At 45.9% G+C, this 13,934-nt stretch overlaps 1 protein-coding gene across 3 annotated transcripts; it reads left to right on the top strand.

Annotated features, from left to right (window-relative positions):
- The first annotated feature begins 1,087 nt into the window (after positions 1–1,087).
- On the top strand, positions 1,088–9,860 carry LOC138837155 (uncharacterized). Of its 3 annotated transcripts, none has more exons than XM_070035951.1 (3): positions 1,088–1,415; positions 2,108–2,258; positions 6,523–9,860. In XM_070035951.1, the coding sequence occupies exons 1-3, from the start codon at positions 1,227–1,229 to the stop codon at positions 6,666–6,668; spliced, it is 486 nt and encodes a 161-aa protein (XP_069892052.1). In that variant the 5' UTR covers positions 1,088–1,226; the 3' UTR covers positions 6,669–9,860. The 3 variants fall into 3 exon arrangements, with proteins under 3 accessions (XP_069892052.1, XP_069892051.1, XP_069892049.1); XM_070035950.1 differs by having other exon boundaries at positions 2,096–2,258; XM_070035948.1 differs by having other exon boundaries at positions 1,088–2,258; positions 6,523–9,859.
- Positions 9,861–13,934: the final 4,074 nt, after the last annotated feature.

Genomic DNA, 13,934 nt, shown 5'->3' with positions numbered 1-13,934 from the left:
ATACAAAAAAATTTTGAAGCCAGGAACCCATGAATCACACCTGTAATCTAGCTATTCAGGAGGCTCAAGCAGAAAGGCCATGAAACACTTATCTGCAATTAACTTTCAAAAAGGTAGAAGTGAAACTGTGGCTCAAGTAGCAGAGCACCAGCCTTGCACCAAAAACAAAAACACTAAAGGAAAATGCCTAGGCCCTGAGTTCAAGCGCTGGTACTGAAGAGTTAAAAATTAGGAACCTCACTTCACCATTACCATTATTAACTTGCTAACTGCTGACTTTGCTTCTGTAAATATGCTTGCATTCAGACCCCCTTTGACCTGGGAGATAAAATTGGCAGTAACTCAAAGTATTGGCCGATCCAGATGTCCGGATATCAGCCCACCCAGGACAAGGACAGCGGTTATAGATAGCATACGTTCTTCAGTTCCAAATTAATTAAGCCATCCCTGGACAAACCTTGACAACGACAACCTGATCAGACCACGAACCGGGTCAAATGTCAACCAATTATAGACCAACCATGAGCCAATTATATCACGGAAGACATTTTATGCTGATTTTATGGTTTTCTGCCTTTAAAAATGTCTGTAACCTTTGCTCGGGACTCCCTGTCTGCTTGGGACAGAGAGTCCGTTTGCGCAAACGCCAAATAAACTCCTCTTGCTTATTGCATCTGCTGGCTTGAAGTCTTGGTTCTTGGGGTGCCCTCCCGTTGGAGAAAGTATCCCAGTGAGTCTGGGGTCTTTCAGTTGGCGCCCAACGTGGGGCTCGTCCGGGATACGGCGCCCCTAGACCCAAATTCCAAGGCCAGTTGGAGGTAAGATAGAGCTCTAACGTTTCATGTTTCCCGTGTCTGTCATTTTTGTTTTATGTTCTGGGATCCAAATCTGTACTTGGACTAGAGGGAAAAGCAGATGTGCCCAGTACCCTAGTCCCGCCCTGGAGCTCTGCTCCAGGGTCGTCTGAATCTGTATTTGGGCCAGAGGGAAAAGCAGACGTGCCCAGTATCCTGGTCCCGCCCTGGAGCTCTGCTCCAGGGTCGTCTGGAGGAAGGAGGAGATCCGAGTGTCTCTGTTCTGGGGAGTTAAGGCGAGGCCGGCCACTCCCATCTGTAGTTTCCTTCCTCATCTGTACTCACTCGGGCACCGCGTGGCGTTTGTCTAGTCTCGTCTGTTTCTGTTTAGCGTTGATCGTCTTTGTTATCTGTCTTGTAACTTTTAAAGAAATGGGGCAAAGACTAACAACCCCCTTAAGCCTTACACTAGATCATTGGACAGAAGTCGTGACCCGGGCCCGCAACCTGTCGCTGGAGGTCCAGAAGAAAAAGTGGATCAGTTTCTGTTCCTCCGAATGGCCCACTCTTAACGTGGGGTGGCCTAAGGAGGGCTCTTTCAATCTTGATATTCTTTTACAGGTAAAGGCTCAAGTTCTTCAGCCGGGCTCCCATGGACACCCCGATCAGGTCCCCTACATAGTCACGTGGGAAAATCTGGCCCGAGACCCCCGAAGTGGATTAAACCTTTCCTTTCCCAGACACCAGTAGCTTTACCCGCTCCCCCACCTTCTCCCACTCCCCTTGTTCCTCTTCCCCCTCCCTCATCTTCCCTTTATCCCATAAAAGAGGTGTCTCAGTCTAAAACTAAGGGCTCCTCCTCCCAAGCTCCCTCTATTTTACCAGATGACCAGGCGGATCTATTACTATTAGACTCCCCGCCAGTCTTAGCTCCCCCGCCACCTTATGCCCAACCTGCTCCGATGGGAGAACAAAGGGGCCCGCTAGAGGTCTCCCATTCCCCATCTGCTCCCTCTCCGGACTCCACTGAGCTGGAGGTGGAGCCCCAGATGCCCTTGTCACCTCCCAGCAGTCGTCTGCGCCTCTGCCGTGATCGAAGCGGAGAGACAGGGGGAGGCTGGATGGCCCATGCCTTTCCCCTCCGGACAGTGGCCGGCCAGTATCAGTATTGGCCCTTTTCTGCTTCCGACTTATATAACTGGAAAACCCATAACCCGTCCTTTTCTCAGGACCCACAGGCCCTGACGGGCCTGATTGAATCCATTCTGTTAACCCACCAGCCCACTTGGGACGATTGTCAGCAACTCTTGCAGGCTCTCCTCACCACGGAGGAGCGACAGCGAGTGTTCCTGGAGGCTCGCAAAAATGTTCCAGGAGAGGATGGCAGGCCAACCCAGTTGCCCAATGAGATCGATGAAGTGTTCCCGTTAACCCGTCCAAATTGGGACTTCAACATCGCAGCCGGTAGGGAGCGACTCCGTCTTTATCGCCAGGTTCTGTTGGCGGGTCTCAAAGGGGGGCTGGACGGCGCCCCACCAATTTGGCTAAGGTGCCTGCGATAGTGCAGGGTTCTGAGGAAACGCCTGCGGGATTTTTAGAGAGACTAATGGAAGGGTACCGTTTGTATATGCCCTTTGACCCCTCTGCTGCAGACAGACAATCCGATGTCATTATGTCATTTATCGGGCAGTCGGCCCCGGACATTCGGACTAAGCTACAACGGTTGGAGGGGCTTCAGGGGTATACTTTACAGGATCTGGTTAAGGAAGCACAAAGAATTTTTAATAAGAGGGAAACTCAGGAAGAGAAAGAAGAAAGATTACGTAAGTTGCAGGAGGATAGAGAGGACAAGCGAGACAAGAAACGTACCAAAGAGTTAAGTAAGATCTTGGCCACTGTAGTACAACAGCCAGGAGAGAGAGAGGCTAGGTTAGATAAAAACCTGGGGGACGAAAAGAAACCTCTAGTGAGCCGTGACCAGTGTGCGTATTGCAAGGAAACAGGACACTGGGTCAGAAACTGTCCGAGGAAAAGGGGGCAGATGAGAGGACCCCGAAGACCAGCACAAGTATTGTCCCTACAGGATGAAGATTAGGGCAGTCAGGGCCAGGAGCCCCCCCCCCCCCGAGCCCCGGGTAACCCTTCAAGTGGGGGGCCAGCCAGTAACCTTCCTGGTTGACACTGTCGCCCAACATTCGGTCTTAACTCGATCAGGAGGTCCTCTGAGTTCTAAGACATCCTTGGTACAGGGAGCCACAGGAGGAAAATTCTATCGGTGGACAACTAAGCGAAAAGTGCACCTCGGAACGGGGCTAGTCACCCACTCGTTCCTCCTAATTCCAGACTGCCCCTATCCATTGTTGGGGAGGGACCTCCTCTCAAAGGTAGGGGCCCAGATTTATTTCCAAGGAAAAGGGGCCTCCGTCAAGGGACCCCCAAGGACAGCCCCTCCAAGTCCTAACCTTACACCTGGAGGATGAACATCGGTTACATGAAAGCCCTCAGTCAGCCCCAATCGACCCCCAATGGTTATCAGATTATCCCCAGGCTTGGGCAGAGACTGCAGGAATGGGACTGGCTACAAACCAGCCTCCCGTGATTATTGAACTTAAAGCTTCGGCTACCCCGGTAATGATACGTCAGTATCCATTAAGCAGGGAAGCTAAAAATGGAATTAGACCACATATACAAAAACTGCTCCAATTGGGTATCTTAAAGCCATGCCAATCTCCGTGGAACACCCCCTTATTGCCTGTCAAAAAGCCTGGGACAGGAGACTACCGTCCAGTACAGGACTTGAGGGAAGTAAATCGGAGGACGGAAGATATACCCCGCTTCTCCCGGCCGGAGCTCGCCTCCCCAGCCCCGGGAGCGCGGCTTCCCACGCCGGGCCGGGCGCAGGGGGGGGGGTAGGGGGGAACATCAACACAACAACATCAACAACACAACAACAGGACAACACAACAACCACCACAACACAAAAGCCGTGCAAGTTTCCAGCCCCGCGCCCTCCCCACCGACCCCCCCCCCGGGCCCGACTGGGCCGGGCGCGGCGGGAAGACGTGGCGCCAGACTTTCCCCGAGGCCCCGGGCCACCCCCCCCCCCCCCGTCCGGAGTTGGCGGCCGGGCCCCGCCGCCTCGCTGGGGAGGGACGAGCTCCCGGCGGCCCTGGCCCGGCCCCCAGGAGGCTCGCGGCGCCTCCCGCCCGCCCGGTTCCCTGGCGGCCCTGACAAAAGCAGGCTCGACCCCTGACCACAAGCGGGCGCCCCGCCAGACGTACCGGCGGTACGGGAAGCGCCGCCCGCACTCCCCGTGGGCCCCGGCCCCGGCCCCCTCCCTCACGACGCCCCGCTCCTGACCTCCAGCCCGGCCCCGCCGCTCACCTCGATCTCGAAGTCCGGCAGGCAGCAGGCGGTGCAGAAGAGCGAGCAGAAGTGCGCGATGGCCGGCACCTCCCACCAGGAGCGGAGCTCGCCCGCCCAGCCCCGTGGCGCCGCGCTCCTCCGGGCACATTGCCGCGCCAGCCCACGCCCGCTCGCTCGCTCGGTGGCCGGGCAGGCGCCGCGGCTGGGCCGGTCGAGCCCGCGCGCCGCCGGCTCCGGCTCCTGCCCCGCGGCGGCGCCTCAGCGCCTCGCCCCGGCTCCCGCCGCGGCGCCCGCGCCTCCGCGCGACCTGCGGCTGAGGTGCGCGGCTCGGCCGGGCCGGGGGTGGGGGCGGCGGCGACGGCGGCGGGGCCGAGTCTTCGAGGCAGCCGCGGCTCGGGCTGTCGGCAGGGTCCGCGCTCCCCCTGTCCCGCGGCGGCGCTGCAGCCGCCCCTGGTCCCCGCACAATATAATCCACTCAGCGCCCGGGAAAACAGATGGGGGTCGGGGCCGCCACGTGGAGGGGCGGGGTCTGCGCGCCACAACAACAACCCCGCCAACCCCAGGCGCAGCCGACGCTGCGCCTGCGCGGCGCGTGCGAGAGAGCGAGCTGGGGCGGAGGGGAGGAAGGGGCAGGGCCTGAGCAGGTCCCCATTCCCCCTCCCTCCCCGGCAGCGACCCCGAGGGTTGTCCGGGTGCGCCGGCTCTGGCCAGGCCCCGCGGGGTCTCCCCGCTCCTCCCATGGCCCCCGGCCGCGCACGTGTGGGAGGGAGCGCTCCCAGGCCCGCGCCGGCCCCTGGATGGCGGGGTCCTGCCGAAAACAGCAAGGAGTCAGACCCGGCCCGGACGCCGGGGGTCGGGGGCCGCGGCGCCCACTGGGCCTGCCCGGCCCAGGCCTCTGCTTGGGCGCGCTCGCACCGCCCTCCTGCGGGGAAGGCCGGCCCGGCCCGACCCCCCTGGGCCCCGCGGGCCTCTGTGACCAGAGCTGGGAGGGTGGGATTTGAACTCAGGACCTCGAGCTTCCCGGGTGGGGCTCTAGATGCACGCACGCTCACGCGCACCCTCAGGCCCCCCACAGGGTCCTCCATGTGCGCCCCAGCGTGTGAAGGCAATCCTCCTACAAGCGCCCCCTTCCCACCTACCTCGGATGATCCCTCAGTGGTAACAGCCACACCACCAACACACGCGTGCGCACACCACGCACAGATCTGCATCTGCACATGTGCACAGTGGTAACAGCCACACCGCCAACACACGTGTGCACACCTCGCACAGATCTGTGTCAGCACATGGCACAGTGGTAACAGCCACACCACCAACACGCGTGTGCACACCTCGCACAGATCTGTGTCAGCACATGGCACAGTGGTAACAGCCACACCACGAACACACGCATGCGCACACCACGCACAGATCTGGGTCTGCACGTGTGCACAGTGGTAACAGCCACAGCCACACCACCAACACACACGTGCACATACCACACACAGATCTGCATCTGCACTTGTGCACAGTGGTAACAGCCACACCACCCACACACGCGTGCACACAACAGGCACAGATCTGTGTCAGCACATGGCACAGTGGTAACAGCCACACCACCAACACACGCGTGCGCACACCACGCACAGATCTGGAGTTCACAACTAGATCTTTTAGTGTAGAGAGGATGATTAACTAGGTCGTGAGCTGGAGTGTCTTTGATCTTCCATGCTTCTGCGGGGCAAGAGTGTCAAAAAAGGAATTTTGATGAGACTGTATAAGATGGAGAGAAATGAACTTTAAAATTCCCACAGATACTTAAAGTAATTCTTATGAGAAGTTAGAATTGAAGAGATGTAGGTATTAATGCCTACTGTCAGGAACCATCCCTGCTTAGGTGAAAGGCAAAGGAATATATAAAACACAATTATAGTCTCCAAATCTAGAAAATATTCCAGTTCCTCACCTAATGGTTGAGAAGCAAAGCAGCACAATATATAAATTATTTCAAGAAAATTAAAGAACACAAAGCAGCTATTCCCCTATGGTCAAACAAAACAATATTTGAAACAACCCCAAGAATACTAAAGGCAAATTTTAAGTGTTCAGCTTAAAACTTTCACAGTACTTAGTTGAATAATTTGAGTAAATATTTCTTCTGATATAAAAAGAAAAACTGAAACACAGAAAAACATTTTCCATTGCTAAATATCAGTATTATTTTTAATTAATACATTAGGGAGAAATCATGTATCATAAATTAATTCCTATTTTGATCATTGAAAATCTGTAACAGAATGGGAGAAAATATCTTCATCTTTATATTACGGAATCTTTGGATCTCATTTATGTTTTTGTCTTTTTTTTCTTTGACACATTTTAGATGTCCAAGAAATGGAGGAGGTGATTAAGACCTGCCAGGAAGGTCCAGATGAATGTCTGTGTGAAGTAGCAGTCACAAAAAGTAACCCAGTGGAAGAAAGAGTGAGATTGATAACATGTTTATCACAGCATTATTACCATAGTTAAGATGTAGAACCAATCCAGATGCCTCTCAGTAGATGAATGGATCAAGAAAATGTGATACACACACACACACACACACACACACACACACACACACAATGGAATTCTATGCCTCCATCAGGAAGGACATTGCCCCATTTGTTAGGAAAGGGAAAGACTTGGAAAAAATTATATTAAGTGAAGTAAGCCAGGCCCAAAGAAACATAAATCCCATGGTTTCCCTTATTTGCAATAAAAAAGTATGTCTAGGACAACCACAAAAAGTCAAAAGCTATGTACATATGACCATATAAGATGATGTTAAGGGAAATGAACCCCAAGACAGGGACACAAAAGGTCTTTTCTTTCTTGCTATTGTTTTTAATGTATTTAAAGTGTACTGTGTGTTTGTTTGTTTGTTTTTGTTTGTTTCTTTGGTATGTTCCTCCCTCATGGTATAATCCCTGTTTTTACTGTATTTGATTCCAGTGACCTGCATCTTGTATATACACTTTTCTGATCTGGGGAGGAGAAGGGAAAAAATGCTTAAATAAGGATACAGGTTGACCCATTGTAACAATGAGATGTACAAGACACTATGTTGAAAATGAACTTTACAACTTCACCCAGCGGGGAGCCATGGGGGGTCGGGGGAGTAATTGTGGAGGTGGGAAGGAAGGGATGATAGAGGAAAAACAAAGTAGGAGTCAACACTGCTTGATAGGAAATGTACTCATTACCTTACTCATGTAACTGTAACCCCTCTGTAGTATTTTTATAATAAAAAATGTATTTAAAGAAAACTACCCTAATAGACTTCAAGACTAGTATAAGAGACATTCCTTCTAAATTGTTTTTCTCCCAATTAGATCATAAGATGTCTTTTTAGCACCGAGTCCCTTCTAAACTGTCATTTCACTCCAACTTCGGATAAGAACTACTGGGACATCACATTCAGGCAACGAAAAAGGCCTCTAGGGACAAAGCTTATTCCAGTGATGAAGAACCATTCAGATTCTAATAGTATGGAAGTAAGCATTGAGACAGGGGATGTTGTCAGATTCCAAATGGAGTCATTTCTGTCATACATTTCAAAAGTAATTAAGCCAAGAGATTGTAAAGAAATGGTTGATAAGCATGGTTTTCTGAAGCTAAAGCTTGTCGACCTTTCAACTAGCCAAAAATCAGAACTTTAGCTTTTTCTATCACCCACTATTTTGATGAGTATCAGAAACCCAGATACCCCCACCTAGGTATGGATACACTCAGCTTCTTACGGACAGGATGGTGGTCCTACCTCTGTTAATATGCCTAAAGATTGCATAAGGCATAAGGACAGAAATGGAAAATACAAATTTTCCCATTTGATTTATAAAATCCTGTCACTTCAGGCAATTTGAAGGCAAGTTTTACGTTCTAGAATTAGGAAGTATTTCCATGAGAAGGCTTTGATTTTGAAAAATGGAAAAGAAGCCATAAAGAACATTTTCCACTTGTTTTCTTCAGGCACAATTTTCTTGCATAGTAAATATATCAGACTGGTATACTTTCAACTTCTTTACAGTAAAATAAGAAACCTTACATCTTTTCAGACAGAGGATGAGGAGGACTGCAACCCACAACTTCATCTTGGGAGTAACAGAGATTAGAAGAGTAATTGTCCATGAAAAGTTTGTTGTTGTTGTTTAGTTTTGGGTCTTAAACTCAGGGCCTAGGCACTGTCCCTGAGCCTATTTGTCCAAGGCTAGCACCCATGAGCATATTTTATTGCTAGTGTCAGGGCCCTGATTCAGTACTAACAAAATTCTGAGTTACAAAATGAGGACACCTGAATACAAGTACCTGAGAATCTTGATTCAGTAATTCTCCTGTTGAGTCTGAGACTGCAGAAGTGGCTCTTATTGATTGGGAGCAATTCCTACATTTCCTTCACTCCCAGAGACTTGCCCTCTCATCATTTGGAGGCTGCTGGACAAGGACTGATTTGCAAGATACTTGAGTCAGGCAAGTTCTATGCCTGCTGTGTGAGCAGAAGGTACAAATTCAGCTAAGACATGAGGTGGAGCCAGAGGGTTTGCTTGGGATTATGTGCAGAAAGTACACAACTAAGGGCAGAAATAAAGAAGGGACAGGAAGTTTATGTACTAGAGGCCCCTCCTGAGGCACTGGATTTAGCCTCTTGGCAAAGACATGAAGGAGCTATGCAAGCCTGTTTGTTCAATCACTGGAAAAGAGGTTCTACACCTAGTGAGGTAGAATGCCTGAGTTGTGATAGTGGACAGTGTGAGAGATGTGGAGTCCCTTACAGTGCTGAGTAGAAATACTTCTGACAGGTAATGTTGGACTCCTGCATAAGAGAGGTGATTCTGAAGACAGCCTTGTGCACTATGTGTTCAATTGAGCAATACAAGTGTGATGGCCACCAACAGCTAGTCCTGTAGGTCATGACCAGGTGAAGGTGCAGGTAAATATGTTTGATAGAGTCAGGGATGAAAGGACTATGACATGGTATAGTACACTGGTGTGGTATAATACAGAAACTATGTGAATGATAAATGCAAATAGGATCCAGGACAACTTCCATTTGAATGGAGACAAAGTCAATTAATAAAACATAGCAACAACAGGACAAATCATGTCCCCTACTAAGGAGGATTGAATCTGTGTTGAGGTTCAAAGCCAAACCCTATGACTAAGTTTCCTACAGAGACCAATTTGTGCTGTTCAGATGAAAAGCTGCTCAGATGAAAAGCCCTTTGATAAATATCATGAAGAAAAGAAACAATGTTTTCCTTTCTAACATTTTATTATTCAACATAAATATATAAGGAATGTAAACTTAAACATTACAAATAAAATTTTATGCCATCCTTATTTACTCATAGTGAATTTACAGTTTCTTATGCTGAACTCTTTTTGACTAGCACTTATGTAAATTTTCTATTTCTCATGAGAATGTAAAAAGTCAGTAACTTAATATTGATTTGATATAATTGAAAACTACAGTCACTTTCATGAAATGAAAGATCACAAATAATCTTACTAATGTATGACTTGTACCAGGAAATTTGGCTTCTCTAAACATTGAGAATTTTTAGTGGTATTTCATGACTGTGACAACAATTAGTGAATTTCCTATTTTTAAAATGTGCATTTTATTATACTTTCGACTAAGAATCTGTTGAACACATTTCTAAAACACATAACTCTCCAAAAATAAGTTTATGGAAGCATGGATATAATTTTCAAAATATTTAATCCTTAGCTAGGTCAACTTTACACAGAAAATTATATATTTTGAAGGAATATTAGACAATATTTTCATATTAAATAAACATTTTGAAATGGTTACCACCATAAAGCTAACACACTTAACAAAGTACATACTTATATGCATGTGACCAGAACTCAGAAAATTCAAGAATGTATTTTTATTGTAAAAATACTGTACAGAGGTGTTATAGTTACATGAGCAAGGTAATGAGTACATTTCCTATCAAGCATTGTTACCTCCTCCTTTGTTTTTCTCCTACCATCCCTTCCCTCCCACCTCCACAACTACCTCCACCCCCAACCCCCGACCCCCTTCCCTGCTAAAATTGTAAAGTTCATTTTCAACATAGTGTCTTGTACATCTCATTGTTACAATGGGTCAACCTGTATCCCTATTTAAGCATTTTGTTTTTTCCCTTCCCCTCCCCAAATTAGAGAAGTGTATATACAAGATGCAAATACAGTGCAAATATAAATACAGTGAAAACAGAGGTTATACCATGGGGGAGGAACATACAAAGAAACAAAAAAAATCACATGGTACCTTATAAATATGTTAGAAACAATAGCAAGAAAGAAAAAACCACTTGTGTCCCTGTCTTGGGGTTCATTTCACTTAGTATCATCTTATATGGTCATATGTACATAGCTTTTGACCTTTTCAAGAATGTATTTTTGATGCCTTACTAAACAAATCAGTTGGGGAAAAGGAAATAAAAACAAATTATAAATTCTTGACAGTAGGTTAGACCATGCAGAAGATCGAATTTCAGGGATTGAAGATAGCCTAGATATTATAGAGAAAGAACATACAACTATCCAAGATATGATAGATCTATTCAACATTTGGAAGACATCATCAGAAGGCCTAATCTGAGGATAATTGGTGTAGGTGAGCATCTAGAGACAGAAGTTAATAGTCTAGGAAATTTATTTAACAGGATCCTAGCAGAGAACTTCCCAAACATGCAAAAAGATAAGCCAATGCAGATACAAGAAGCTTTTAGAACACCAAATAGACCAGAAAAGGACATCCTACCATAACATTAGAATCAACACAGGATCAATTCAGATAAAAAAGATTCTTAAAGCTGTCAAGGAGAAAACATTAATGACCTATAAAGGGAAACCAATTAGAATAACCTCAGATTTCTCAGCAGAGACAAAGTAAGAAGAGAGTGGAATAATGTATGTCATGCCTTAAAGACAAACAACTATCAACCAAGAATGCTGTACCCAGCTAAACTCTCCTCATAACAGGAGGTCAGATGAAAATCTTCCTTAGCAAAGAAAAACTGAAACTATATCTCCACCAAACCAGCCCTACAAAAGCTACTTAAAAATGTTCTACACATAGAAAACCAACAAGACCACAATAAAGACCAAGAAACCACACCCAAACTGAGAATCCAAGAAGTATAGGAAGAACCCAACTTTTGCATCCCCCAAGAAGGTGAATAACATGTCAGGAACTCCCAAACACCACTCAGTCCTAACTCTCAACATTAATGGACTAAACTCTGCATTTCAGTTACATAGACTGTCTAGTTGGATTAAAAAGCAAGATCCTACTATCTGCTACCTTCAAGAATCACACCTTGCCCATAAAAACAAACATATTCTGTTTTTTTTTCTTTTTTCTTTTTTTCTTTTTTGCTTATGTGGTGCTGAGGAATCGAACCCAGGGCCTCAGGCATGCAAGGCAAGCACTCTACCACTGAGCCACCTTCCCAGCCCCAACAAACATATTCTGAAAGTGAAAGGCTGGAACAAAATCTACCAAGCATAAACAGTCAGGACTTGCAATTCTAATATAAGATAAAATAGCTTTCAAATTAAAATTACTGAGAAGAGATAAAGAAGGTTGCTACATACGAATTAAGGAATCTCTCCTTCAGAAAGATATTACAATTCTAAATATCTATTCACCAAACAAACCCTACTTTCCCTCAAATCTCACATAAATCCAAAGACATTAATTGTTGGGGACTTTAACACACCATTATCCCCACTAGGGGATAAAACTCAACAGAGAAACTGCAAATCTAAACAACTGCCCAGATCAACTAGATTTAACAGGCATCTACCGAATATTTCTCCCAGTCCCATCAGAATACATGTTTTTCTCAGCATCACATGGAACGTTTTCCAAAATAGACCACAAAGCAAACCTGTCCAAATTTAGAAACATTGAAGTTATGCCCTGCATTCTCACAATGGAATAAAAGTAGAACTCAACACCAAAAGCCACCAAAGAAAGCCGTGTAACACATGGAGCCTAAACAACACACTGTTGAATCACCAGTGGGTCACGGAAGAGATTAGAAAGGAAATTCAAATGATCATGATATTCATCAAAATGAACACACAATTTACCAACTCCTCTGGGACACAGCAAAGGCAGTACTCAGAGGCAAGTTTATAGCTCTGAGTTCCTACATCAACAAATTGGAGAATCTGAAACCAACAATTTAATGAGACATCTGAACCTCCTTGAAAAAGAGCAGCAAGAAAAAGGAAATCAAAACAGAACTTAGAGAGTGGAAAAACCTCCCATGCTCCTGGATTGGAAGGATCAACATTGTGAAAATGGCAATACTTCCCAAGGCTATCTACAAATTCAATGCGATACCTAGCAATATTCCAACCTCATTCTTCAAGGAAATAGAAGAGGCAATCCAAAAATTCATATGGAACAATAAAAGACCCCAATAGCAAAAACGATCCTTAACAGAAAGAACAGTGCTGGAGGAATATCAATACCAAATTTCAAACTCTACTACAAAGAAATAGTAATCAAAACAGCTTTGTACTGGCACAAGTACAGATCTCAGGACCAATGGAATAGAATTGAAAACCCAGAAATGAAACCACAGAGCTATAGCCATCTAATCTTTGATAAGGGAGCTAAAAAAATAGAATGGAAGAAAGACAGCCTCTTCAGTAAATTGTGCTGGCAAAATTGGTTAATCACTTGTAGAAAACTAAAGCTAGATCCTTATATATCACCCTGCACCAGAATCAACTCCAAATGGATCAAAGACTTCCAAGTCAAAGCAGACACCCTGAAAACATTACAGGATGGAACAGGAGAAACCCTAGGTCTCCTTGGCACAGGCCAAAATTTTCTTAAAGAGACTCAGAAACAGAGCAAATCAAAGAAAGTTTGGACAAATGGGATAGCACGAGATTGCAGAGCTTCTGCATGGCAAAGGACATAGCTAGCAAGATCAATAGAAAGCCCACGGATTGGGAGAAGATCTTCACTAGTCATACAATGGACAAGGGTCTCATATCTAAAATATACCTGGAACTCAAAAAATTAAATCCCCCAACATCAAATCTTCAAAGAAACAACTGCCCAATAAATAAGTGGGCTAAAGTCTTAAAGAGAAACTTCTCTGAAGAGAAAAGAAGGATGGCCAATAGACACATGAAGAAATGTTCAACCATAAAAGAAATGTAAACAACATTGAGATACCACCTCACCCAATTAGAATGGATATAATCAGGAACTCTAATAACAACAGATGATGGAGGGGATGTGGACAGAAGGGAACCTTACTGCATTGTTGATTGGAGTGTAAACTTGTTCAACCACTTTGGTAAGCAGTATGGAGGTTCCTCCAAAGACTCCACATAGAGCTCCCCTATGACCCAGTAATCCCACTTTTGGGCATTTATCCAAATGATCACAAACATGACCATCCTAAAGCTACCAGGACAACTATGTTTATTGCAGCATTATTTACCATAGCTAAGGTATGGAACCAATCCAGAAAAAATGATTAAAAAATAAAAAATTAAAAAAGAGGGAATAAATTAAATCTGTAAAAAAAAACCCATTGTTTCTTTTGAAAATATCTAAATATCTCAACTCCATACCTAGTGGACATTCTTAAAACAGACATGAAAATATTCAAGAATTACCTCCTAAAGGGTAAGATGACTTATCTGCAAAATTCCTTAGACCAGATTTTCTTTCAGTTTTGCCTTTTGATATGTACACATGATGAT

The sequence above is a fragment of the Dipodomys merriami genome, unplaced genomic scaffold (genome assembly GCF_024711535.1).
Source record: "Dipodomys merriami isolate MVZ:Mamm:240054 unplaced genomic scaffold, mDipMer1.0.p SCAF_2636, whole genome shotgun sequence".
In the NCBI taxonomy this organism is placed as follows: Eukaryota; Metazoa; Chordata; class Mammalia; order Rodentia; family Heteromyidae; genus Dipodomys; species Dipodomys merriami.
The sequence above is the reverse complement of the archived record's forward strand: the minus strand, read 5'-3'. Positions and strand labels throughout refer to the sequence as shown.